The sequence below is a fragment of the Trachypithecus francoisi genome, unplaced genomic scaffold (genome assembly GCF_009764315.1).
Source record: "Trachypithecus francoisi isolate TF-2019V2 unplaced genomic scaffold, Tfra_2.0 Lachesis_group0, whole genome shotgun sequence".
NCBI classification, from domain to species: Eukaryota; Metazoa; Chordata; class Mammalia; order Primates; family Cercopithecidae; genus Trachypithecus; species Trachypithecus francoisi.
In genome coordinates, this window is record NW_022681453.1 from 133,437,346 (window position 1) to 133,461,649 (window position 24,304).

General features: G+C 42.9%; 1 protein-coding gene and 1 long non-coding RNA gene across 3 annotated transcripts in view; one reads left to right on the top strand and one right to left on the bottom strand.

The window, feature by feature from the left end:
• Window positions 1-4,477: 4,477 nt before the first annotated feature.
• ETV5 (ETS variant transcription factor 5) overlaps window positions 4,478-24,304 on the bottom strand; it is a 61,336-nt gene continuing 41,509 nt past the window's right edge. The window contains exons 8-13 of the mRNA XM_033211961.1: window positions 23,849-24,108; window positions 22,459-22,518; window positions 15,627-15,695; window positions 15,279-15,448; window positions 10,231-10,332; window positions 4,478-7,001 (exon numbers count right to left, since the gene is read on the bottom strand). Of these exons, the coding sequence (XP_033067852.1) occupies window positions 6,780-7,001; window positions 10,231-10,332; window positions 15,279-15,448; window positions 15,627-15,695; window positions 22,459-22,518; window positions 23,849-24,108 (883 nt within the window). The 3' untranslated portion in view covers window positions 4,478-6,779. The remainder of the gene's footprint in view (window positions 7,002-10,230; window positions 10,333-15,278; window positions 15,449-15,626; window positions 15,696-22,458; window positions 22,519-23,848; window positions 24,109-24,304) is intronic.
• On the top strand, window positions 15,705-23,859 carry LOC117083854. 2 transcript variants are annotated; one of them, XR_004437233.1, is made up of 3 exons: window positions 15,705-16,525; window positions 17,333-17,425; window positions 23,769-23,859. It is a non-coding gene; the product is annotated as an uncharacterized LOC117083854 (long non-coding RNA). The 2 variants fall into 2 exon arrangements; XR_004437234.1 differs by having other exon boundaries at window positions 15,705-15,983.

Genomic DNA, 24,304 nt, shown 5'->3' on the forward strand with positions numbered 1-24,304 from the left:
AAATAGAAATTTATTTTAAGAGCACAAAATGAGAATAAATAGAGCCCCAAGGGGATGGGAAAGGTAGTGATAACAGGATCTTGATCCTTCTTCCTTTATCCTCAGATACTCTTTCCCACCCTGTATCTTCTGGTCCGGCTACCTGGCAGGGGTTCCTAGGCCTTTTTCAGCCTTTGAGGGTCTGAGAGTAGAAGGGCTAGTCAGAGAGGCTGAGCTGAACTCAAATCCATGATTTTGAAATCCATGGAATCTTCTCTGATCCCTGTCGCCAACTGAGGGTACATTCAAACCTCCTTTGGATTCTAGTAGTATTGATCAGTTCTACTGCCTCTGCCACTCTGGAAATGGCTTCTGCAAGTCATACATGGCCTCCACATTGCTAACCCAGCCACAGTCCTCACCGTATTGGACACATCAGAAGCACTGGCCATTGTCGCTCTCTCCTTCCTCCCGGAGACACCCTCCCGGTTATCCCCTATTTCACTGGCCACTCTTTTTCAGCCTCCTTTGCAGGTTCTTCTTTGTCTCTCTAGCCTCTTAATCTTGGAGTGTCCAAGGGCTCAGTCCTTGGAACTTTTCTTCTATTTATACTTACTCCCTTAATCACTTCATCCAGTTTTAGCTTTAGATACTCTCTTGCACACTGACAATTCCTAATTGCTATCTGCAGCCTGGATCTCTCCCCTGAACTCCTGACTTGTATAACCTAATGTGTTCCCATCTGGATTTCTCAAAGGCATGTGAAAGTTAGTACGTCCCCTAAAGAATACCTTTTCTTCCCCCACCTCTCTCCAAATTGTTCCTCCTCAGTCTTCTCCCTCTCGGTAAATGGCAACATCAACCTTCCTTGGGCTCAGGCCACAAACCTTGGAGCCATAATTGACTTCTCTTTCGTTTCTCACCTTCCATGTCCAAAACCTACTGGCTCTATCTTATAAATGTATTCATATATGCTGTCTGTATGCCCTGACCCATGCCACCATCTCACCCCACCTGGATTACTGCAGCCTCCTACAACTTGGTCTTCTTCCTTCCTTCCTTGTTCCCTACGGTCTATATTCAACTTAGCAGTCAGAGTGATCTTTCAAAATACACATCAGATGATGTCACTTCTTAGCTCAAAAAACTCTAACAGCTAGACATAAACAGAGTAAACGCCAGAGTCCTTAAAAAGCCTACCCGGCCCCAGATGATACAACCCGTTACTTTTCTTTTAACCATATTCTGTCTGACTTCTGGATCCAGTTTCACAGTCCTTGTTATTCCATAAATATTCCAAGCATGTTCAAAGCTTCAGGGTCTTGCACTTGCTCTTCCCCTTGCAGGGAATGCTTTTCCTTCCGATATCCATCTGGTAGCTACTTTTTTTGGTCTTTGCTCAACTGAGACCTTCCCTGACCTACCTCCCTACTTAAAATTGCAACCCTCCACTCCCACTACTCACCATTTCCTTTCCCTGATTTATTTTTTCCCATAGTACTTAATACTTAACAAATTCTATCATTTGTTTTTTTCCTCCCTTGCCCAGATGTAAGATCCTTGAAAGCAGAGATTTATTTCCCTCCACTAATCCTAGAGCAGTACCTGGCATAAACTAGGCACTATTTATTGGATGAGTAATACTCAGTATGTTATACCTTGTATTCTAGTTTCACCTGGAGAAATGTTTCCCCCACTAGATTGCTAGGTGCTGAAGGAGAGGGCGGGCTTCATTGTGACTCCCTTATCTCCAACTGCAAAGTGTCTACTACAGTGTCTTACACATCATAGATGATTGATACATGATAACTCAATGATGAAAGCACAGACTCACCCTTGTTTCACTCTAGGAAACAGGTCATCCAGGAGAGTCCAGCTAATTGTTAAAGGTAGGTGTCACAGACATCACTGATGCCAGCTCCATGTACCCTCAACCCCCTGAGCTAACTGCATCTGAAAACAGTTCCTAGCACACTGATTATCTGTGTCTACTCTCTTCTCTTCCTGATAGGATATATATTGAAGAGTTAACATCTCTGGGGATAACCTCCAACCAATAGGGGCAGGAGTTGGAGGATAAATGCCCCAGCCTCCCCAGCTTCTGGTCAACATGGTCTGGATAACATGGTGTCAGTAGTGTTTAAGTATAGCATTTAAACATGTAAGAGGTTGTCACACAATTATTATACCACAAACAGGGCTTTCGCTTGAAAATGCCATCTCACTCATTTATGTTTAGCATCCAGCAGTGCCTGGCACCTAGCAGGTAGGTGCTCAGTGGATGACTGAAAATGAAGAAACATGCCCTTAATGGTGGAACTGAGCCATCTTCAGAGCTTCCTTAAAAATGGTGACTTGAGAATGGTGTTCTTAACTAGTTAACTCTCCTACACACGCACACACCCCCCTTGACTTCCCTAGGAAACTCCTTTCTTTCTCCCTTACTGCCTATGAGATCGGGGCAGTAGTACTTCATCAGTGCCCTCAGTGAACCTGGGAGGTTAGGCCAGATGGCCCCTGAGACCATCTAGTTAAACCCAGTCAACCACTGAACCGGGGCCAGAACCCAAATGTCTATATAGCCTCCATGGGACTAGTCCTCTTTCCACAGTAGCCACTGTGAAAATTCCAAAAAAGAAATTAATTTTGGAGGCTAACAGCCATGGCATCTTCAGACTCAATTTCAACAGTATTACTGTTTAAGAAAGGCTGCCAAAAAGATAATGGAGATGAAAAAGTGCTCTGTAAGCTGTAAAGTGCTACCCAAAGCTTATCTGACTGCCAAGGTCAACAAACCCAGGTTTGGGTGTAGAGCCAGCGCTTAAAACTGGAGGAGCTGAGGCTGGTCATTCAAAGGGCCCCTTCTGAATGGGACACCAGTGTACTCGCTGGGATCAAAAGGACATAGCTGCTCGCCTGGTACCACCCTCACACCCTCCCCCTATTTTAAGTACAATACACTTATGCTGAATAGAATACTTAGACTATGTATGTGTACTAAACAATACTTACACTATGCATTTGTATTAAACTGATGATCTTTTGGACTTTTTTCCTTTTGTTTGTATTTCAGAGGCCACACATTGAGCAGCAGCCACCTGCACCGCTGGGCAATGAACTGCCTCTCCAAAGTTTCCAACCGTCTGGGTACATTAGTGTTTTTCTTCCACATTAGTTTACATTTGTCCCAGCTGCATTAGAATTTAGATTCTGCACATACTCTGGCTCTGAAAACCACATTCTTCTGTGCTCACACTACCTCTTTGTCATCTAACAACTGAATACGCATTGTTCCCCTGGCTTGGCTCATGAAAGGGGACCCTGATGAAGAGTAAACTGCCCATTTTCTGGGCTTCCTTATCCTAGCGCCCAACACTAGAAGGGCGGCAGTGTTTGGTGACCTCCTGCGTTAGGTTAACGATCTGGGTCTGGGCCCAGGCTGGATAACGAGCCCGTGAATAATGGGGAGCGGATTGTTAAAACCTTATCATGGTGAAGCTGAGAGGCTGAGACGGCTTTTTCCTGCGCACTCCTGCCCCTACTCCCCAAGCATCTTTTCTTCATCTGTCGAAGCTAATGGGGTTTATGTGGCAGACATTCATTCCTCACAAGTTCCAATTCAAGCGGCGGTGCACCGATTCAGTCTCGATGTTTCTACACTTAGAGGCTTGTAAAACAGTAAAGAAAGATAGCAGATAAACCGGCAGAAAGCCTTCTGTTCTAGGCTTGAAAAAAGGCTCTACTTTATTTCTCCACTGTAATAGGAGTCTTGAAAAGGCCAAATTAGAGGTGCAGAAAAAGGGTGAAATAAGAGCACTAAAAGCCATAATAATACTGCATACAACCCAGCAAACTTTATTTTCTTCCACATATTTCCCGAGTGATATATATTTCAAGAGAAAAAGACAAACTTGGAGGAAAGGTTTTTACTGCTGCATGGCTAGAAAAAAACATAGTGGGCAAAACTTTCCTGAGCTTTTTTTGTTATTTACCAACCATTAATTGAATTTTTACTTGTCAAGAGCAAAACTTATTGGGGAAAAACTAGAAAATGAATGGTCTTAAGTTCTTATTGGTTTTCAAAGTATTCACATAAGGGGCTGAGAATAATCCTGGGACTCCAAAGTCCTAGACTACTTTGTAATCTTTTCACACAACCCAAAGCCAAACATGGGCTATACTTTAAAAAAAAAAAAAAAGTTACTAACAATTGGTGGCTCGGTGGGCTCAAGGGGATGAGGCAATCTCAGCTTACCTTTGCCTGTCAAGAGGATCTCTTGACTTTCTACCTCTTTGGATTACATTTTTAGCTGGAGTTTAAGAGCAGTTGTCTACGTCTATTTCCAGGTAACAGAGTTCCCTAAACTACCCTCAATTCCACTGTCCACTAGTAAGGTTATATTGTTGAGAGGGCTAGGGTGGGGGCGGAGAGAAAGCCAGGGGGCTTTTGCCTGCTTTAAAATTAGACCAATGAGGGCAAGAAAGAGGCAGGTTCAGGTGCTTGGTAAACGAAAAGCAAACTTCTTTATTGTACACAGTACAGAATATAACGCAGCTTGGCAGGATGCATACGGCCCTGCGCAGGGGAAAGTATTTCAAATCAACTGGCAGGTTAAAGCCTTTCTGCACTGTAGACTTTCCACACTCTGGAAAAGAAGCAAACAAACAAACCCCAAAGAACCCCCGAAAAAACCAAAAACCATCCGGGAGGTGCATGAGTCCAATGGGAATGCAATGGTGATGCTGCTGTCCTATGCCCGGTGACAGCACAGGCCACGTAAGTTACAGCAGGGGAGGGGTAGCTCAGGCTACAGAGGATTATTTTCATATTGCTAAGACAGCATAAATCCATTCAAAAAAAAAAAATCCAAACCAGGGTAAGTAAAGAAAGGAAAACCAAATCTATACAGCATTTACAACAAATAAATCTCTAGCCAGCTGGGGGTAAAATATGCATCTATGTATAGACTATGTGTAGGTTAAGAAAGCTATAAATATGGTTTAGAAAGAGTCCTTTGATTAGAGTACAACGCTAATTAAGGCCCAAGCTACAGGTTTACCACCTTTGTGGGCTAATTAGCTTCCAATAGAGGAGAATCTCACGTTTCCATAGCTATAAAGTGCACCCCTTACCCCTGTGAACCTCTTCACAAATGTGCTGTCGGTCATAAGGGGGACAGTTTGAGACTGTGGAGTGCTCCATTGATAGAAAAGCAGTTCAAACGTGTCTCACACTCACGGAGTAGCACTGCCTCCTTCACATATGAGGAACAGTGTAGTCCTTCTTAATGTGCTAAATGTCATGGGGAGCACAGAATCCTACCAGCAGAGCAGGCAGCAAGGTACCACCAGTAACTTTTCCTCTACTTTGAGCTCAACTTTCACGTAGCTTTAGCTTGGTTGTTTAAAACTTTTCCAATATAATACAGCAATGAGAATAATTTCTTTTTAAAAAAAGGCAGGAATCTAGAATGCTAGCACTGTTGCTTACCTGTCAGTTACACACGTAAGTCTCAAACCCTACTGAATCATACAGGTAGGGTCTAAAGTCCAAGATTTAAAGAAAAAGGAAAACAAAACAAACTGATGAAATGGAAATTGTCATCAGTCATGCCCAGGGAAGAATCCCAAGGGTTCTCACCAGGTGACCAGGTTTCCAAAGGACATGACACATGTTATATACATATGCTTTCCAGAGAGGGCATGTTAGTGAACACGGGGAACTATACACAGAGAATCTAAGCTTGTGTCCAGGCTGCCCTGTACACTTCAAAAATGTACAACTCAGGTGCAAATGTTCCATCAGGTTGTCTGGTGCAGAAAGCACAAAGCAGGCAACATGGCGGGCTTTCACATGGCCAAGGGGAAGCCTCAGCAAAGCCCCTCTCAAGCTGCAGTATCTTCATAAGTTGGCACGGCCCTGGCTAAAGGACACAGTGCACAGTTACCAAAAGGTTTTTGTTTTTTGTTTTTTTGCTTTAAATACCAAAACTACAAAAATCAGTTTATAAACTGTTTTTCCAAAACAACCACCAAAACAAAACAATCCCCCAAATCAAGGCAAAACAAAATACTGTCAAAAGTGTTAATCGCCCTTCTCCAAAATAAAAGTCATCCACACTCAGCCATGTGATTGGGAAGAGAAAGGGTGCTTGCTCTACTTGGCGACCACATGGCTGACGGTTCCCAAGAGTAGCCATGGTTTATGATTTTGAGAACCACGGAGTGGGCTACAGCTGTTCTAACTGCCCCCCCTTTTTCTAGACAAGGGGTAATATTTCAGATTCAGCTAGAAGAGCTTTCCAATGTTGAAGATATATTTTTAACCCTTAATGGTTTGAGCCTCCCCAACTTAGCCTACTTACTTTTCTATGGGTTTTGTGATTTTTCGACAAATTGTGCACATCAGAGCCCTTCTATGTAAAGGCATTTAGTAGTCCATGATCGATGCAGATTGTCACATACTGTGTCCCGTTTTGCGGGTACTAACCTGAACAAGATATTGCTTTGCATATATTGTCCATGGTAAGGAGACTCCATTTTGATCTCTTCCCAGAAACCTCATCAGAATCAGAGTTGAGGCACCAGCCTTTTGGTGGTTTTTTGCCCCTCCCTGTTCCCACTCCCCAGCCAATGTATCTGTCTTTAAGGGTGCCAATCCAGAGACGACTTGGGTTCTCCAGATAATACTCAAAGGGCAAGCTTTAGGAACAGTCAAAAACACAAACAAAACCACTGCCCTCATTTGCCTGAATGGGAACTGCTAGCTCTAGGGTTTGGCCACTCTGCCACTCAGAAACTTAGTAAGCAAAGCCTTCGGCATAGGGGAGGCTGCTGCAGCGGTCCATGTCCAGGAGGTAAGCAGGGCTGTCTTCAAAGTGGGTCAGCGGCAGGGTGTCCTCCTCGCTGAGGTGGCACTCGGACTCTGCCTTCAGGAACGGACGCTGGTTATCCGGGAAAGCCATGGAGAAGAGGGCATCTGGGTCACAGACAAATTTGTAGACGTATCGCTCTCCAGCCACCTGAGGGAGAAAACACACCTTATAGGGCCCAGTTGGAACAGGGCATGGGATCAGGGGAAGAGAACAAGGTATTCCTAAGTCACAAAGCCAGGGACCAAAGGAGCAGCTGATTACCCCCATCACTCAGACTTAAAATTTTGAGAAATCCTGGGAACCTATTAGCTGCCAAGTATTTTACTGACACTACAGCAGTTAAAAAAGAAGGTATCTGAATTTCAAATTCACACTAGATGGACTCTTAAAAGAAAATTCCCACTTTCTGTCTTCCAGTGACAGCTTTGAAAGCATGGTTATACTGAGCCTGGAGTCTGGTGTTCCAAAAAGGTGTAAGGACTGATAGGTGCAAGGCAGAAGCCTGACCATATTTTTGGTCACCTCCGGAGTTTACGGTCTTCACAGTATGGCCTTGTTATTTTGAAAGGTTAGAAATCTGATGAGAGAGAGCTTGTGCAGAAGCCTTAAGTCTGTTCCGAAGCAGAAAAGAATTGCTTTTGGCTTACCCTGCAGTTTTAAATGACTCATCGCATGGCTCTGTCACACTGAGGGAACCGCTAACTACCTTTCTATGGGTTTTCTGCATTATAATATTAGAAGCAGAAGGTCTTGGTTATTCAAGGGCCTCATGGTATGTGGCCGATGAGCCATCTGTGTCAATGGGATCACCTTCTCTCTGCTGGTTGTTTAGCAACAGTACAAGAGGCATCTAATACCGAAAATCAAACCCAGTAATTGGCTTCTGTCTGGCGACGCAGAGGGGCAAGGGAAGGCACCCAAATTACTGATAAGATAAACATTTTAGATTTAAAAATTCAAACTGTTGAGTTTAATCTTGCCCTTCAGTCATTCTGCTGTGATTCTAAAATCTTTTTTTTAGTTGAACAAGTATGGCTCTGCTTCCAAATCTCTATCAGTCAACCATCTCTAGTTAGTGTTGTAGGCCAGTTTTACCTTAAAGCCCAACCCTGAAAATTAGTTTGTGTGGAAGAGTGAGGCAGGAGAGCACAGTGGAAATAATCCTAGATCAGAAGCCAGGAGCTGCCAGCTTCCAGTCTTGGTTTAGCCACTAATAAGTCTTAACCTCTGTGAACCTCAATTTTCCCTTCAAAAATGGAGGGTATGGCACTACAGCTTTTCTAAGTCTCTCTACACACTGACGGGCTATCATTCACCTTTTAATCAGCTCTCATTTACTCGTGAGTCATATAACAAATAAAATAATAACCCCTTCCTTACATTGGATGGCACATTATTATTTCTGAAATATTTTCAAATATATTACCCTGTGGGATTAAAGCAAGAATTATTATCTACATTCTTATTAGAAATAGAGGCTTTGGGAGATTAAGTGACTATCTACATTTTTATTAGAAATAGAGGCTCTGGGAGATTAGGTGAGTTTCCTCAAATCATACAGCCAACAAATTGAAGTGTTAGGATCTGAGCCCACGAAGCCTCATTCCTGGGCCTTCCTGTACTCTTTGCCTATTTATTCTCAGAAATGAAGTTCTCTTCTACTCCCTTAGAAAACACAGAAGTTAGTCATAAGGACAGCTCATTTCCATTGGTTCAAGTTACTGTGTCCTGGGTTGCATCTCCCCGTGTTGGATGTGGAGTTGGGAACAGCAAAGGAATGATGGCTCTCCCACCTGAACTTAGGATTTGACCTGATGATATCAACTCTAAGGAGGACAGGGGACAATGTGGGGTGGCTGCTGATGGCTATGGCATTTCTTTTTGGGGTGATAAAATGTTCTAAAATTGATTGTGGTAATGGCTGTACAGCTCTGTGAAACCACTGGACCGTATACTTTTAAAAAAGGAGGGGTAGGGTAGCGGACCACCTGTCCTACAGCATTTAACTCTGTGTCAAGCACTGAAGTTAAACCTCAATTTCTAACCCAAGGGAGCTCATACTCCAGTGGGGGGTAGCAACAAGAAAGGAGTTATTTGAGACACAGTGAGAAGAGCAGTGGTAGGAACAAGTACTGGTGCCATCAGAAGCAGCAAAGGGGACCGGACCACCCAACCCAATCTGAAATGGAAAGGTGATGACTGAGACAGAAAACAAGGAAGGGCTGGCCAGGTACTGAGAGCATTAGGAATGTTCTAGGTCTTAAGGAAGATGTAATTTAACATGTGTTTTCCATTTTATGGTATGCTTGATAATGTACATGTATGTAACATGTATTCTCTGGCAAACAAATACTGCATTAAAGTAAAAGGTGGCTATGCTAGTGAAAGCCGTCAAGTTTGAGTGAAGAAACGAGAGCTGGGTGGTAACCAGAGTGGGAATAGCCTCAGAGGCTGTATGAAGCACTAACAAGTCTAGAGTTTATCTAGAAAATCACAACAAGCTGTTGAGTATTTTTTAAGGTGGCAAGGAGAATATAGGGTCACATTATTACCCACCTATGAGAAAATCTGGCTTCTTGTAGACAAGTTCTCAGCAGTTTTGCCCATATGCTTCTGCCAAGTTCATCTTATTGGCTACTGCCAGGTAGACTGCCTCAACATATAAATGACAGGATCTGGGCAACTGTACATTACGAATCTGGTAGCTAAGAAAGACTTGCCATTCCCATCTTCTACTTCTCCATGGGATGCTGAGACTGTGGCCCTTGCTACCTATCCCACTAAGATTTTTGTACTGATTTCCTCAAAATATGCTTCATCCTTTATTCCACAAAGAGCAACCTGCTACCAGGTGACTCTGCTGCCATTCTACAAACTTTGAGTTTTTAACTTGAGTTCCAGTTTCTGTAAGTCTGAAAGAAAAATCAGATGTTCTTATTCCTCTAACACTTCTGAGCGTATCAAACTAACAGATTTGGAAGTCTAGGTGTTTTAACAACTAGAGACTTCAACCAAGCTGTTGAAGTAGAGACCTTCAAGCTGATTCCCTGGAGTCCCTTTTGGATACAACAGTTGGCCTAAGTTTCTGGGAATTCTCATAGATAGAGGCAGTTTCGGGAAAACAGAGGAGCCTAATTTTCCACTGGGTGTTCTACATTCAACTTCTAGTTTCCACATACCCAAGAGCATGAGACGTACCCTATATCTCATTTGATTCTTGTCTCAAGTTTGTCTTCTCAAGATTGTTTCCTACCACAGAATCACTTAGAGAGCTAACATTTTCTCCTAGTGATGACCACCAGTCTCACTACAGAAGCCCTGGACCTTTTCCTTAAAAGAGACCAGAGTGGGCTAAGGGTCTTGTATAATGGCTCACCTTCTGCATGATGCCCTTTTCATAGTAATAGCGGAGAGAGCGGCTCAGCTTGTCATAGTTCATGGCTGGCCGGTTCTTCTGGATGCCCCAGCGCCGAGCAACCTGAAGAGACAGTAAGGTGAAGAGCAATGAAAACGCATTCCCTGGGCCCTGTGTTCTCTCCCAATCCCAGCAGAGCCAGTTCTGTAACCTGATTGCTTTGGTCAATGATCCACTACTCTGACCTGGAAGGGAAGGCATTTAGCTCCTTCCAGACCAAATGTTCAACAAAGGTGATGATTCAGTGACGACTACTAAGAGGTGAGACCTAGAGATGGAAGAATCCTAGCACTTTAAGATTGCAGAGGGCTTGGCTAACATCCCAGAGGATGCAGGCCCTCTACTGTTTCTCCACGTATGAATTATTGACTAATACCCATAGACCATTAACATGTTGCCATTAAGTGCTATGGTTTCTGTAGCAGTCAATAAGGAATAATTAGAATGGTCATTCCTGAAACATTAGAAACACACTAGTGAGTTGCTAATGGGCCAGCAGAGCAAAAGTTCAATTCTAATAAGATTGGAGGGGGGCTGGGAGATGTTTACTTATTGCAGCTCACGGACTAAGGGGGAATCAGATCATTTCAGCCTGCTGCCATCCAACCCCACGCTCCCAGCAGACTTGCAGAATGGACATTAAAGCATGTAGCACCATTATCCACTTAATGAAAAATTAACAGGGCTTTCCAAACAGTTCTGAAATGCATTATATCCAACCCAGTCCACCTGAGGTGTGCTGACAGGGCAATATAATTGGAGCGCTGGGCACAGAAGCCTTATAGCAGGAAAACTGCCTAGTCGAGTTTACCCAATGATCACGGCAGCCAAGCAACTTCTGTACTCAAGCATATCAACTTCCAAAATCCTACTTATGAGAATGACTGTCAAGGTAGGAGAATAACCCTGAAAATGTGAGTTTTACTCAGAGGTTTTCAAATGTATGCAAACCATGGGTCAGGGGTCATGTTTTGAGCATTTTAGGTCAGTTTTGGAAACTTAAAAAAAACCCAAAAAACTAAAAAACTATATTCCTTCGGTATTTTATTTTTATCTCCTGAGATGGAGTCTCACTCTGTCGCCCAGGCTGGAGTGCAGTGGCATGATCACGGCTCACTGCAACCTCTGCCTCCCAAGCTCAAGTGATTCTCTGGCCTCAGCCTCCCGAGCAGCTGGGATTACAGGTGTCCGTCGTCATGCCCGGTTAATTTTTTTATTTTTAGTAGAGATGGGGTTTCACCACGTTGGCCAGGCTGGTCACAAACTCCTGACCTCAAGTGATCCACCTGCCTCAGCCTCCCAAAGTGCTGGGATTATAGGCATGAGCCACTGCGCCTGGCCCCTTAGATATTTTAAAAGCCAAATGTTAGACACGGAGTAGGAGGCAGAGAGAAAACAGCATTTCACATAAATCTTTTCCTTAAAATATCTGGGCAAAATGAAAGCAACATCTTCTAAATTCAGGATTCTAAAATGACCTTTAATAAAAACCAAAAATTATCTGATAAGAATGCATCTCTCTTAATTACAATAATAGCAATGATTCTACTCTGCCTTGCAAGAAACCCTATGAAAATTCAATTTCTGTTCAATTGCTTCATGTCCCCACAGGAGACACCATGTCTTGGGTCTCCTTTTTTCTCCATATGGTACCCACTCAACTCTACCTTTGAAACAGCCGAAAAGGCGAAATTAACCAAAAATCACATCCTGGTTAGAGAAGATAAACATTTAAAACCAATAGAAATAATGGTAAGAAGAGAAATCTGCTAACCTAATAATATACTTCATTGTATCCTGTTCAGAAATGCTTTATAAAACTAATCTTTAACTGCTGTCTGCCACAAGTGACACAGGAAAATTTCAAAGAAGCCCAGCCTCATCATTTTACTATGTTAAGGGGTGGAAAACAATCTTTGAATATTCTTCAACTTCAGCGGCGACCTCTCAGCTGTCACTTGCATATGCAATTGCTTACTGGAGAAAGGTTTGGTATATGCAGATTTCAAAGCAGCTCTGGTAGCCATAGTTACTGACTCATCCTCTCGGGCCAGAGCCCTGTGATTCTGTAGCCCTCACCACGGCTGTTCCTTCTACAGTAATGCATGGTGCGGCTCAGCTCCAGAGCAGCTGGGAATTAGGGCTGCCCCTCTTCTGGGATTGGGGAGGCAGGCAATAGCTTGTCATCAGATCTTTCTTCTCTCTCTAGTTACTTTGGTAGCACATATCCTGAGGACTGAGGCTGAAGGAGTTAACGGATCTACCTATTCCTCTTCCCCTTAAAAGAGAGAGCAGCCACAGCCCAGGGAGTGGCTCTTTCTAGCAGCCCATCCCTTCAAACCTCCCAGCAGCAGTTATCTGCCACATGTTCAACAAACAACCCTACCCCCCAAAATATTCATTAATGCAGATTCACAGTTAAAATGGCTCCAGATTAAAGCCGAGTCAGTCATAATTGAGAGGGTGCTAAGCTGGATGACTATCAAAAGACATTTGATTAGGGGGCCTGCCAAAACGCAGTTCTAAAACCACAATTTCCATGCACAGTGTAATGGATATTATGGATAATTACCCAGAGTGCACTACTCAGCCACACAGCTGCCTACAATTACGTCCCCAACAGCTTCCTCCTCCGCTTCACCCTTCAAGCTCCCCCATGACGACTTCTTACAGCTTTTTCCAGAAGCTGGTATCTTCCTGACATTAACAAGAACAGGGCCCTCACAGGTATACAAGGAAGGGCAGGGGGGAGCTCAGCAGTCACCTGTCCTGAGGCTAACATGCACATGTGGCACCCAACTGATCCTGGGTGAAGAGAAAGGAACATCTGGAGCTTAGGGAAAGCTTGGGGACTTCAAGGTGGGGTGGAAAGCACCATTTCCTGAAGAAACAAAGCTGCCCGGTCAACCGAGGGAGGCTCAAGGACACCACAGGCTTCTCACATGACTTGGCTGCCTGGCATTTATGAGCATTCTGTATTAATATTAGTTTCTTTATTAAGTAAGAAAGCAGGGGCCCTTTGCCATCTGTTCATCATTCTCTATGCCACTGGTAGGAGTGCAGAAGATTCAATAACAGCTTTACCAAGGGTCATAACCAGGTTTACCTGCAGCTGGACGGCCTGTGCTTAGGCCCGAGGCAGTGGCAATAAAATAATAAAAGCTCCTGTTTGTGAAACAAGATAGATCAATAAGGGCTGCCCACATGACAGAACTACTTTCAGAAAGCCCCAGTGAACCTAGGTGACACGCTTTTCTCAAACTTCACATAAACCAGGCCACGTTATTCGGAAAGCAGTGAGCAGAGGCATGGGCCCACGTGGGGTGGATGGCTCTCTAGGGGTGCTAGAAGCCTGAGGCATGGCTCTGCTTCTACATTGCAGGAAAAAACCACGTAGGCACTAAACTAACACAGTGGCACTCAACTCCAGCTCTGAAGGTAGACTGAACCAAATAGAAGCTGTTTAATTAGTCCATCTAGAGATGCTGACACATTTCCATTCTCGTGAGTGAATATAAAACAGGGAACACATATGCGTATCTTGTTTTCTAATTGCCTTTAATGAAGTCTGCCTTCTATCAATCAGGATTCTTCATAAATTTCCAATCCATATATTCTCCTCCTTTTCCTATTTGAACCATTAGACCACTTTCTTCTTCCAAACCAAGTCTCAGGTTGCTACCTCCTCCTGTTAACCCCATGCCAACGTATTTCTTTGGTGTGCTAAAGCGAGCCCTAGAGTTAACTGAACACTGAAAACAGCAATTCTCGTTCAAATGCTTTCTAAGAGTGTCTAAGAGTGTTGTTCCCAATTTAATTATACCCAACCCAAAGATGCCTTTTGATCTGCTGGTTTAATTTATATGCCTAAGAACATGCTACTAAAAGAAGCATATGTCAGTTTTTTTGGGCAGTTATTTCTGTTCCATTTATAATCTCTCTAGATTCTAAATCAAACAGAAATTAAAAATCAACCCCTTTAGAATATGCTATACTGAGAGCCTGATTTAATTTACTTTGTTATGTGATATTCAGGAAAGGGATTCTAGGGTGTGTCTTCTCCATTGAAGAAATGGTACTGGTTCTGTCAACAGAGTTATTTCCGTTCTAGGCACAAACACAGTAACAATGTTTTTTTCCTATTAAAATAATTGAGGTTTGTATCATCTCTCAACTACTCTATTATGATGTCACATAACACACTTTTATTTTATTTTTTTGGACACAGGGTCTTGCTCTGTCACCCAGGCTCAATCGATCCTCCCTGCCTCAGCCTCCCAAGTAGTTGGGACTATAAGCACACACCACCATGCCTAGCTAATTTATTTATTTATTTATTTATTTTTTGTAGAGATAAGGTTTTGCCATGTTACCCAGGCTGGTCTCAATCTCCTGGGCTCAAGCAATATAGTTGCTTCAGCCTCCCAAAATGTTGGGATTACAGGTGTGAGCCACCGTGCCCGGCCATAACACACCTTAAAAAAAAAAAAAAAAAAAAAACCTAAGCTCATTAAGATTGAGTCACCTCTGATAATTTGATTTCTCCAGGCCACAGCCATCTTAAATACACTGTGGGTAGCTGTATCCTGTAATATATTGTCAAAATGTCATACAATATGTTCATGTAGCCTCAGAGACAGACTATGGCCTACAGGGGCTAAGACCAAAACAAGTCTGTATCATTGAAACAATACTTGAAAAAGACTTTCCAAGAGGGACACCATATCCTATTTGAATATAAGACTTCATGATCTTGCTCCCTAGATTTTGCAGAAGTGTTACAAATACTTTTAATGTATTCTACAGTGGAGAACCCTGCCTGTCCATGCATTATAAACTGTCCCATTAATAGGAGGGATACTGCCAAGCCCAGTGGCCAGGCAAGAGTATGAATGAGAAGGAAGAGCAGACTTGACACAATAAGAAGCCTCAATGGAAATCTAAACAAAAAACACCATCATCAACAACAACAAATCAAAACCCATCTGAATTCAGCATCCAGTGCATACCTCTTCCGGTTCTATCAGCTTGAACTCCATGCCTCGGCCTGTCCAGGCAATGAAGTGGGCATTGGCTGGGTCATCAAGAAGGGTGACCAGGAACTGCCACAGCTGAAGGGAACCTCGCCTCTGGTAAGGGGGCCCCTCTCGATACATGGTAGGCTCCTGTTTGACTTTGCCTGTTTAGGACAAGGACACATCACACAATAGCTTAGTCCTAAGTTTCTCAGGTAGTTGGGACAAAAAGGAGTTATTCATGCTGATTTAATCACTGGACTTGGGAAGAGAGTCATGGCTGAGGTGTTCTGACATATGCCAACCTCTACCTGGCAACAAACCTTGGATGGGGCTACTTACCTTCCAGTCTCTCAGGCACAACACAAGTGTCGTCAAAGTATAATCGAGGATCTTTTTCATATGAAAAACCTGAAAGAGAATTTAAAAAGAAAGACTACATTGCTTAACAAATTCTATGTTGTACTAAAACACTATGGATTTAAGGACTAGAGTGGGATCCTGTCATTTCAGACCCTAAGTCCTACTGCTGTATCTATGACAGACGGAATTTTCAGGGACTTCGAGAGGGCTCAGGCATTCCGATTCTGATGTAATCACCTGCGCCTCAGTCAGAGCCGCATCAATTTCTGCTTTCACAGCTAAGGCTGCGGGGAAGTGCTGAGTCACCAGGACGGTCCTTCACATTTTGCTTCTGAGGTCTGCCTGGATCAATGTTGCTCTGACTAAGCCTTTACATCTGAAAACACATCTCTATTTCAGTTGGCCTAGCTGGATGGATTTGGTTCATCTGTACACGGACCTGCCATTTTCCTTTTAGCTAAAATTAATTTCAACCTTTCCTATAAAGTCATCCAAGCTACTCACATACCTCATTCAATTACGAAAGAACTTGAAGGGTAAAGAATGTTGCCAAAATGAATAAAGACTTGGGCCTGTAGAGGATTTCGAAAGCAGTATTGGAGGTATTATTACCAGACACAGTGGAGAGGATCTGAAAAGACTTTCTAGCAATGAAACAAATTCATCGTATAGATGACAAAACGGAGGTCAAGAAGGAGGAACTGGCCCAACAACACATGCAAAGGAAATAAAAGAAGGCAAGGCAAAAAGTTAAAGGGCTCAAGAAGGAAGGATGGCCTGACAGTCTTGCTCCACAAACCCCTAATATACATTCGGTGCTAACCACCATGTCACTAGGCACCCTGTCAAGATTGGTTTAAATCAAAGCCAGGTAACAGGTAACTTTGATGGGGGTTCCATCCCTCCTTGTAGTTTAGCCTGTGTCAAGGTGTAAGGTCTCCAGTGTATATTCCTTTACCAGCACACATCTTAGGAGAATGCCCCAGGGCTCCTGTCTGATAAGCGGTGCTTCCCTGTGCTCTGTTTTCCCTTCAGTTCACCTGGCTCATAGTACAGGTCTATGTGTGTTGGATATGCAGTATGGGCAGGTAGGTGAAAAGGCTCTGCAATGAAGGACTTTCATTAGAGTCTGAGAAGGATTCACTACGACTTGAAAAATCCATGAGGCTGGGCATGGTGGTGAGCAATTATAATTCCATGAGCAATTATAAGGATGATTGCACCTGTAAAAGTTCAAGGGTTCTGAATGAGGATAGGCATAATAACAAGTGCTATGTGGCTTATGGAGGAGTAGGCAATAAGTGATTTTAGATCGGTTTGTTGAAGACAAATAGCCTGTAATCCCAGCACTTTGGGAGGCCGAGGTAGGTGGATCATGTGAGGTCAGGAGTTCGAGACCAGCCTGGCCAACATGGTGAAACCCTGTCTCTAGTAAAAATACAAAAAATTAGCCGGGCATAGTGGTGGGCGCCTGTAATCCCAGCTACCTGGGAGGCTGAGGCAGGAGAATTGCTTCAATCTGGGAGGCGGAGGTTGCAGTGGGTGGAGATCACGCTATTGTACTCCAGCCTGGGCAATAGAGAGAGGCTCTGTCTCAAAAAAAAAAAAAAAAGAAAAAAAGAAAGAAGGAAAAATCCATGAGTAAAGGTGCCAAGATATAATTTTGCCATTCTTTGTTTCTTCAGTCAACCCAGATCAAGTAGCTTCTTGGCAGGACCAGCACCATTTTTAAGAGGCCTGGGACTGAAGAAACTCTGCACAACTGAGACTGTTTTGAGGTTTGTATTATTCATTTTTTTCTCAGCCCTAAGCATTAGTTCTCTGTTGCTTAAGGATATCAAAGGAAGTCTATTTTATTGACATTTATATATTATTTAATCCACTAAGTATATTTATGCCAGGCATTGTGCTAGAAGGGAGTCAGTAGCCAGGCGAATATAGACTTGGTCCTTGTTCTCATGGAGCCTGTATCTCAACTGGGGGAGACAGACAATAAAGGAGAAAAGGAAACAAGAGGTGGCGCAGCACTGATGGACCCCAGTCAGCTGTGCGATCTTGAATAAATTAATCTCTGTGCTCCAGTGTCCTCATTGCAGCAGATAATTCCTACCTTATGGTGTTGTTATGAGAGTTTAATTGAGTTAGTATCATTCAACTGATCTATTTCTCTATCTTCATACCAGAGTGCCAAGAGTAGCTCCTGGTACAGAAGTGTGTAATAAATGATAGTTAAAAAAATAAACAGTCGTTGTACATTCTGTTGAGGGCTATTAAGAAATTAACTGAATAATGTGAGAGCTTGATCTTATATCCTCCATGAAAGATTCTAAATTCCTTGAGGACAAGGATCGTATCTTGGTATCTTAGTGTCCTCATGGCACCTTACACATAAGTACTAAATAAATATTTGAATAAATGAGAGGTTTTATAGTCTTCATTAAAAAATATTTAAGAATATAATGCTAACTTTCAAGTCAGGGATTTAATGACTCCTGATAAATTTGTTTTCCAATTTGGCACTCAACTGACTTTTATGACAAACTGGTATACTCTGTATTACCAAAAAGACTTTCATAATCCACTATGCTTCAAATATTTTGCCTTGTCTGCCAGAAAGCTATGTATTTCCCGATCTTCCATATGTATTTTGATATTCTGGTGATGTTTTAATGGTCTTATTATAAAGTCATTACAAGTGAACTACTTCAAAGTTTACGTATCTGTCAAACTTGCCATGTTATTTTTAGAGTTCTTCTCCTCTAAGGTAATCACAGTATGTAGGAAAAAAATACAACCACCTACATCTAGATGAAATTCTCGGTTTGGTTTTCAAAACTAATCAGATAAAGGTCTGCCTATAAGAAGTATCACTTTGGCGTATTTTGTGGTTTCTAGTCATTGCCACATGCGGTCCTCTACACCATCTGGAAGATACTATTGGTTTAAGTGAAATTTAAGTCAGTTGAATTTGAGCCAGCAGTTTTATCAGTTGTGGCCACAATCATCTCATCACTCAAATAAAGGTGGCAGGAAGGAAGACCTGTTTGAGGAGCAAACTAGAAACGAAAGACTCAAAACGTTATTATGCAAGGACTCCAGGTGAACGCTTAGGGCAGGATGGCTATCTTAGCAATCACAGATGCCAATCAGAAACACTTGTTTCATTAACTGTTCCACAGGCATCTGTGGTCAAGCCTGTATAAGGATAGGAAAAGCATGTCAGGGTAATTTAGAACAATTAAAAATGCTGGATTCTTTGAAACTAACTTATTTGATGTGTGTGAAGTCAGGGAAAGGAATGGGAAAGGGTGGAGGGAAAACACACACAAATGCACCAGATAGTCTGTGTGTAGTAAGCAACCCAATGCCTTGCTAAAAATATTTCCCTTAAGAGCATGCTCCTTCCTAAATGTTGTAATTATGCAAAATGTTTTCCTCCCTCTCTTCCCCGACTCCCTCCTAGTTTGCCTGCTGCAGACATCAACTGCTTTTGTAGAAACATTCAGGAACCTCAGAGAGCCCCAAGCAGCTGTGCCCATCACAGCCAGTGTCCGGGAGACAGCTCTTCCTTTCCAGGGCTAGACACTCACTCAGAACATCACAGGGTACCCAGGGAAACAACACTCGGTCTCCCATCTAACCAAGTGAGTGCGAAGCAGCTACCCATAAAAACGACTCTTATGAACCAATCACTTATAAAAGCCACCCAGTGCTTCATGAGTTATCAGCTCCTTTGACTTGCATTTAAAATGACAGACCAGTGGTTCCCAACCTTGGATGCACACTGGAATCACCAGGGGAGCTTTAAAAACTACTAAAGCCTGGGTCCCACCCCAGAATTTCTTATTTAATTGCTCTGGATGAAGCCTGGAAGTCAACATTTTTAGAAGCTCCTCGGGTAATTCCAATGTTTGACCAAACTTGAGAACCGTTACTACTCAGTAGTTCTCAAACTTGAAGCTGCATCAGCATCTCCTGCAGGACTTGTTAAAACAACAGACTGCCGGGCCCCACCCCTGGGGGTTCTGATTCAGTAGGCCTGGGATGGGTTCTGAGAATGTACATTTCTAAAAAGTGCCAGGTGACGCTGTTGCCACAGGTTTTGGGAATCACACTGCTTTAAATCTTTAGGGAGAAATGTATTTGAGAAAAAGAAGACATACATCTGGGGAAGGTGTTATAAAAAAACTTCCCTGTTTCAATGTTTAGAAGGGAACTCCTCAATCCACCATCCCAAGTTAGCCTTTGCCCAGAAGGGTAACTTTAAGCTCTGAGCCCACCTCTCCAGGCCTTTCATGCCCCGCGAGCATGATCTCAGTCCCTACCAGGGCTCCTTTCCGTCAAACGAGCCCATTTATTTGCTACTGTCATTCATTTATGCAGGAGATTAAAAGCCCAATTATCCTCCCCCAACAAAAGGCTCCCTTCTTCCTTTTGATTCATATCTAATGACTTCTTTAGAGAAATCCTAAAATTTAAAAATCTGTGACAATGCACTAACAACAACAACAAAACAGACCCTCACAAAACCCAGCAGCAGATGCCTTAAAAAATGTCATACCCCCTTTTACCCAGAAATTTCAGAAACTTAGCTTCAAGAATCAAGAGAACAAGAAAACAGCTAGATGAATGTTCACAGAATTTGAGAATAATCTGGAAGTACCCACTTTTCAGCAACAGGTGATTAGCTAAATGCATACTCATGCAATAAGTACTGTGCAGCCATTAACGAGGAAATCACAGGGGAATGATGGGTGCAATAGAGATGACATTGGCTGTGGAGTACGGAAGGAGATGAAGAGTATGGGCTCTGGAGCCACAGGGCTTGGCTTAAGAGGTCTGGCTCTACTCTTACAGCCACATGCCCTTAGGCACATCTTTTATCCTCTCTGAGTCTCAGTTTCACTACCCTATGGGGCAGATAGAAATATCTATCCCTTGAGAGGTTGAGGAGGGCGGATCATGAGGTCAAGAGATTGAGACCATCCTGGCCAACATGGTGAAACCTCATCTCTACTAAAAATACAAAAAATTAGCTGGGTGTGGTGGCGCGTGCCTGTAATTCCAGCTACTTGGGAGGCTGAGGCATGAGAATCACTTGAACCCGGGAGGTGGAGGTTGCAATGAGCTGAGATCGCGCCACTGCACTCCAGCCTGGCAACAGAGTGAGACTCCGTCTCAAAAAAAAAAAAAAAAAAAAAAAAAAAAAACCCAAACAAAACCAGAAATATCTATCCTATAGGGCTGCTATGAGAATTCAACAACTGAATTTATGCATGTAAAGAACACAGAACAGTGTCTGAAACATAGTAAGTGTTCAATTTGAGTTAATGACTACTGTTAAAAAAAAGACTATAAAACAAGGAGTCCTGTATGATCTGTATAATTCTTTATTTACATATGCACAGCAAAGATTTAAAGACTATGTAGCAAGTTAATGGTTATCTCTGGGCAGTGAGATTTAATTTTCATCTTTTCGCCTATTTGTATTTTCTGAATTTTGTGTAATTAGTATTTGTTGTTTGTGCTAAGAATAAGCTACAAAAGTTTGTATTTTAAAGAAAACTAGGCTGGGCGCAGTGGCTCACTCCTGTAATCCCAGCACTTTGGGAGGCCGAGGCGGGTGGATCACGAGGTCAGGAGATGGAGACCCATCCTGGCTAACACAGTGAAACCCCGTCTCTAGTAAAAATACAAAAAATTAGCTGGGCGTGGTGGCGGGCGCCTGTAGTCCCAGCTACTCGAGAGGCCAAGGCAGGAGAATGGCGAGAACCCAGGAGGTAGAACCTGCAGTGAGCAGAGATCACGCCACTGCACTCCAGTCTGGGTGACAGAGCGAGACTACGTCTCAAAAAAAAAAAACACAAAACACAAAAAACAAAACAAAACACAGAAACTAGCTCAAAAGCAAGCTCCTCCAAGAAACTGACATTCTAGCTCCATTCTGACTGCTTCCTTGAAGCCATATGCTATGGAACACTTATGCATCTTATTTGTTCCCAATTACTTTCACCCTAATTAGTAGGTCAGCACTAATAAAGGCAAAGTCACAGGCTCAACCTTGCCCACTGCTCCTGCTCCTCATTAGAGTGAGATTATCTCAGAGACTTACTGAATTCAGTTGGTCCCAAAGGGATTGGGCACAAGAACTTGAGCAGACAACATACACCCTTGATATAAAATGATCATCTTCACATAAAAGTAATGTTAGGATATGTGTCAAGGTTGGTGAAGAATACCTTCCATTTCCCTCCCATGTTAAAAGTGGCAACCATTTATCATATAATAATAATTACAACGAAGAGTTACCCACCCCGAGCACTCAAACTAAGTAAAAAACCTAGAGACACATTTTTAAAACTCTAAGACATCCTTGGACCCTCACTGACATAACTATAAAACATATAAAAACCACTCTCACTGACATAACTCCTAAATTCCAGTTTAAGCTGATATTGTTATATAAAGATAACCTCCATTTCTGGAAATGTGGAAATACGGTGGGTTTGTTTTTTCTCCAAATTGTCCTATCCTCTTAAAAAGTTGGGGTCATTGCTAATGAAAATGGCAGCCCTCACAGGGTTCAGGGGCATGCCTTAAGCCCTGCCTGCAAAATAATTGAAGATTGCAACCAATTAGCTCTTATATTCATGAGCTAAGCAAGGTTTAATCTATGATCTCAAATCTTAGCCTGGAAACTGAGCAATTTTAAGCTTGAGTATTATTCAAGAAAAGAAAGAAAGAGGAAGGAAGGAAGGTAGGAGAAAGAAAGGAAGAAAGGAGAGGAGAGGAAAGAAAGCAGGTTCCTTACCTTCATGGCTGCTGGAGAAATAACCCCCTCTCATGTAGGATGACTGACAGTTAGGCACTTCTGAAAGGAAAGCAAAGGTGGACACCATCCTGTCAATAGTTTCTGCAGCAGAAGCAGCACATCGGTCAACTGCAGCTCTGTGGTAAAGCCCCTAAACACTCTGGGGTCATGTCTTTTTGGCTTTGTCCTGGGAAAGAGGTGCCATACCAATAAGCAAGATGGCAAACACCACAACCCACCATCTGAAAGGCAGGCTCTCCTAATCAAGGGTCACGGGAGGGAAAAAAAAAGATGTTTCACTCTCATTGTTCACTCATTTTAGCAATTAGTTAACACCTAATCTGGTGAAAGAGACAATGACAGTGGAAAAAATATTAGCTTTCAAAAGGCCAAGCCTGGCCTCTTGTCCCATGCTGACTCCTGGGTGTTAGAGTGGGAAAGGGAAAATGACTGCTTTAGATCTTTCCCAATTTGTTCCCCTTTACTCCTGGTGGTCACATCCAATTCTGCTCCAAGAGGTGGGAGTATTTTTAGGCCAAAGGGATTAGCAGACCTGAGGTTAGGAAGCCAGGACTAGCATTGGAAGGGGGATAGAGGATTGCAGTTTGGTCCATTTTTGCCATGCTGGGACTGTCACATTGAAACCAAACCACACTCAAATGATCTCTTCTTCAGGCATCATGTTATCAGTGTCCATCGAGAGGAAAGACAGTAAGTTGAGTTGTGTCCACGTGGGATGAGCCATCACCCTGGTAACACAACTTGGATCAAAGAATTACAGATATGGTAACATCTGTTGAGTGTCTTGCTTTAAGGGAGTGGAGTGGGGTGCAAAACCCATCAGGACAGATCAAAATGTCAGTCCTAAAGGAAAAAATGTTGCTGTTCATGCTACTCCTGAGAAAAATACATCAAAGCTTTCGGCTGATGGAAATGTTTACACACAATCACTACTTCACATTTGGTAATTTTTCTGTCATAAAGGAACAGGTCTCTCCCTTTTGCCTACCTCCCCAGCATTTCCCATAACCAACTGGTACCTGAATAGATCAATCTACGTATTATCTCAGAGAAGGTCAAGAGCAAATTCCATCCAAAACTGAACCCCAACACTCTTCAAGCTTGGACTCAGAGATGTACTTCATACCACTTCTGAATGCCTACTGCACTTCCTACCACTTACATACCTTTTCCGTTTTGTTTTGTATTCTGTTGTGCATAAACACGTCAGCTCTACTAGCTCCTAAGTTATTTGAGGGCAATTCTTATAAAAATCATAAAAAATTCTTATAAAAATTCCTGTCCCCAAGGCCCTGCATGTATAAGACACTGAATAACGAGACAGAAGAAAGCAAGAATGAAGCAACGAATAGCACAATTTGATGCTGACCTGAATCGACGCAGTAATCCCGAGGCTCCTGCTTGATTCCCATTGGTGACTGGAACCCGTGTGCTGGGGGCCCTGGCATGCCCGGGACCCCATGTTCATAGAGTGGGTCATGGTATTCTTGTTTGAATCCCTGAGGGGGCGGGGGAGCTGCAGGGACAATAGGCTCTGACATTTGCCGATGGTAACTGGGGCGATTATCTCCAGGAACTCCTGGCTGAGGAGGGAAGGGGTGGCAGGGTTCAGACAGTTGTCTCTGAAATCTGTAAGAAGAAAGAGGTTTTCGTGGTGAACAAAGACTTGATGAATACCTACTATGACTGAGCACTGGGGACTAGAAGAAGTTCCAATTAATGAAATTATTTGCAAGATACTTAATAATGCTTATTTCTGGACATTTTTACCTTCTTCCCAAAATTACATTGTGTATTTCGAAGCTCTTGAGTCAGGAAGTGGCAA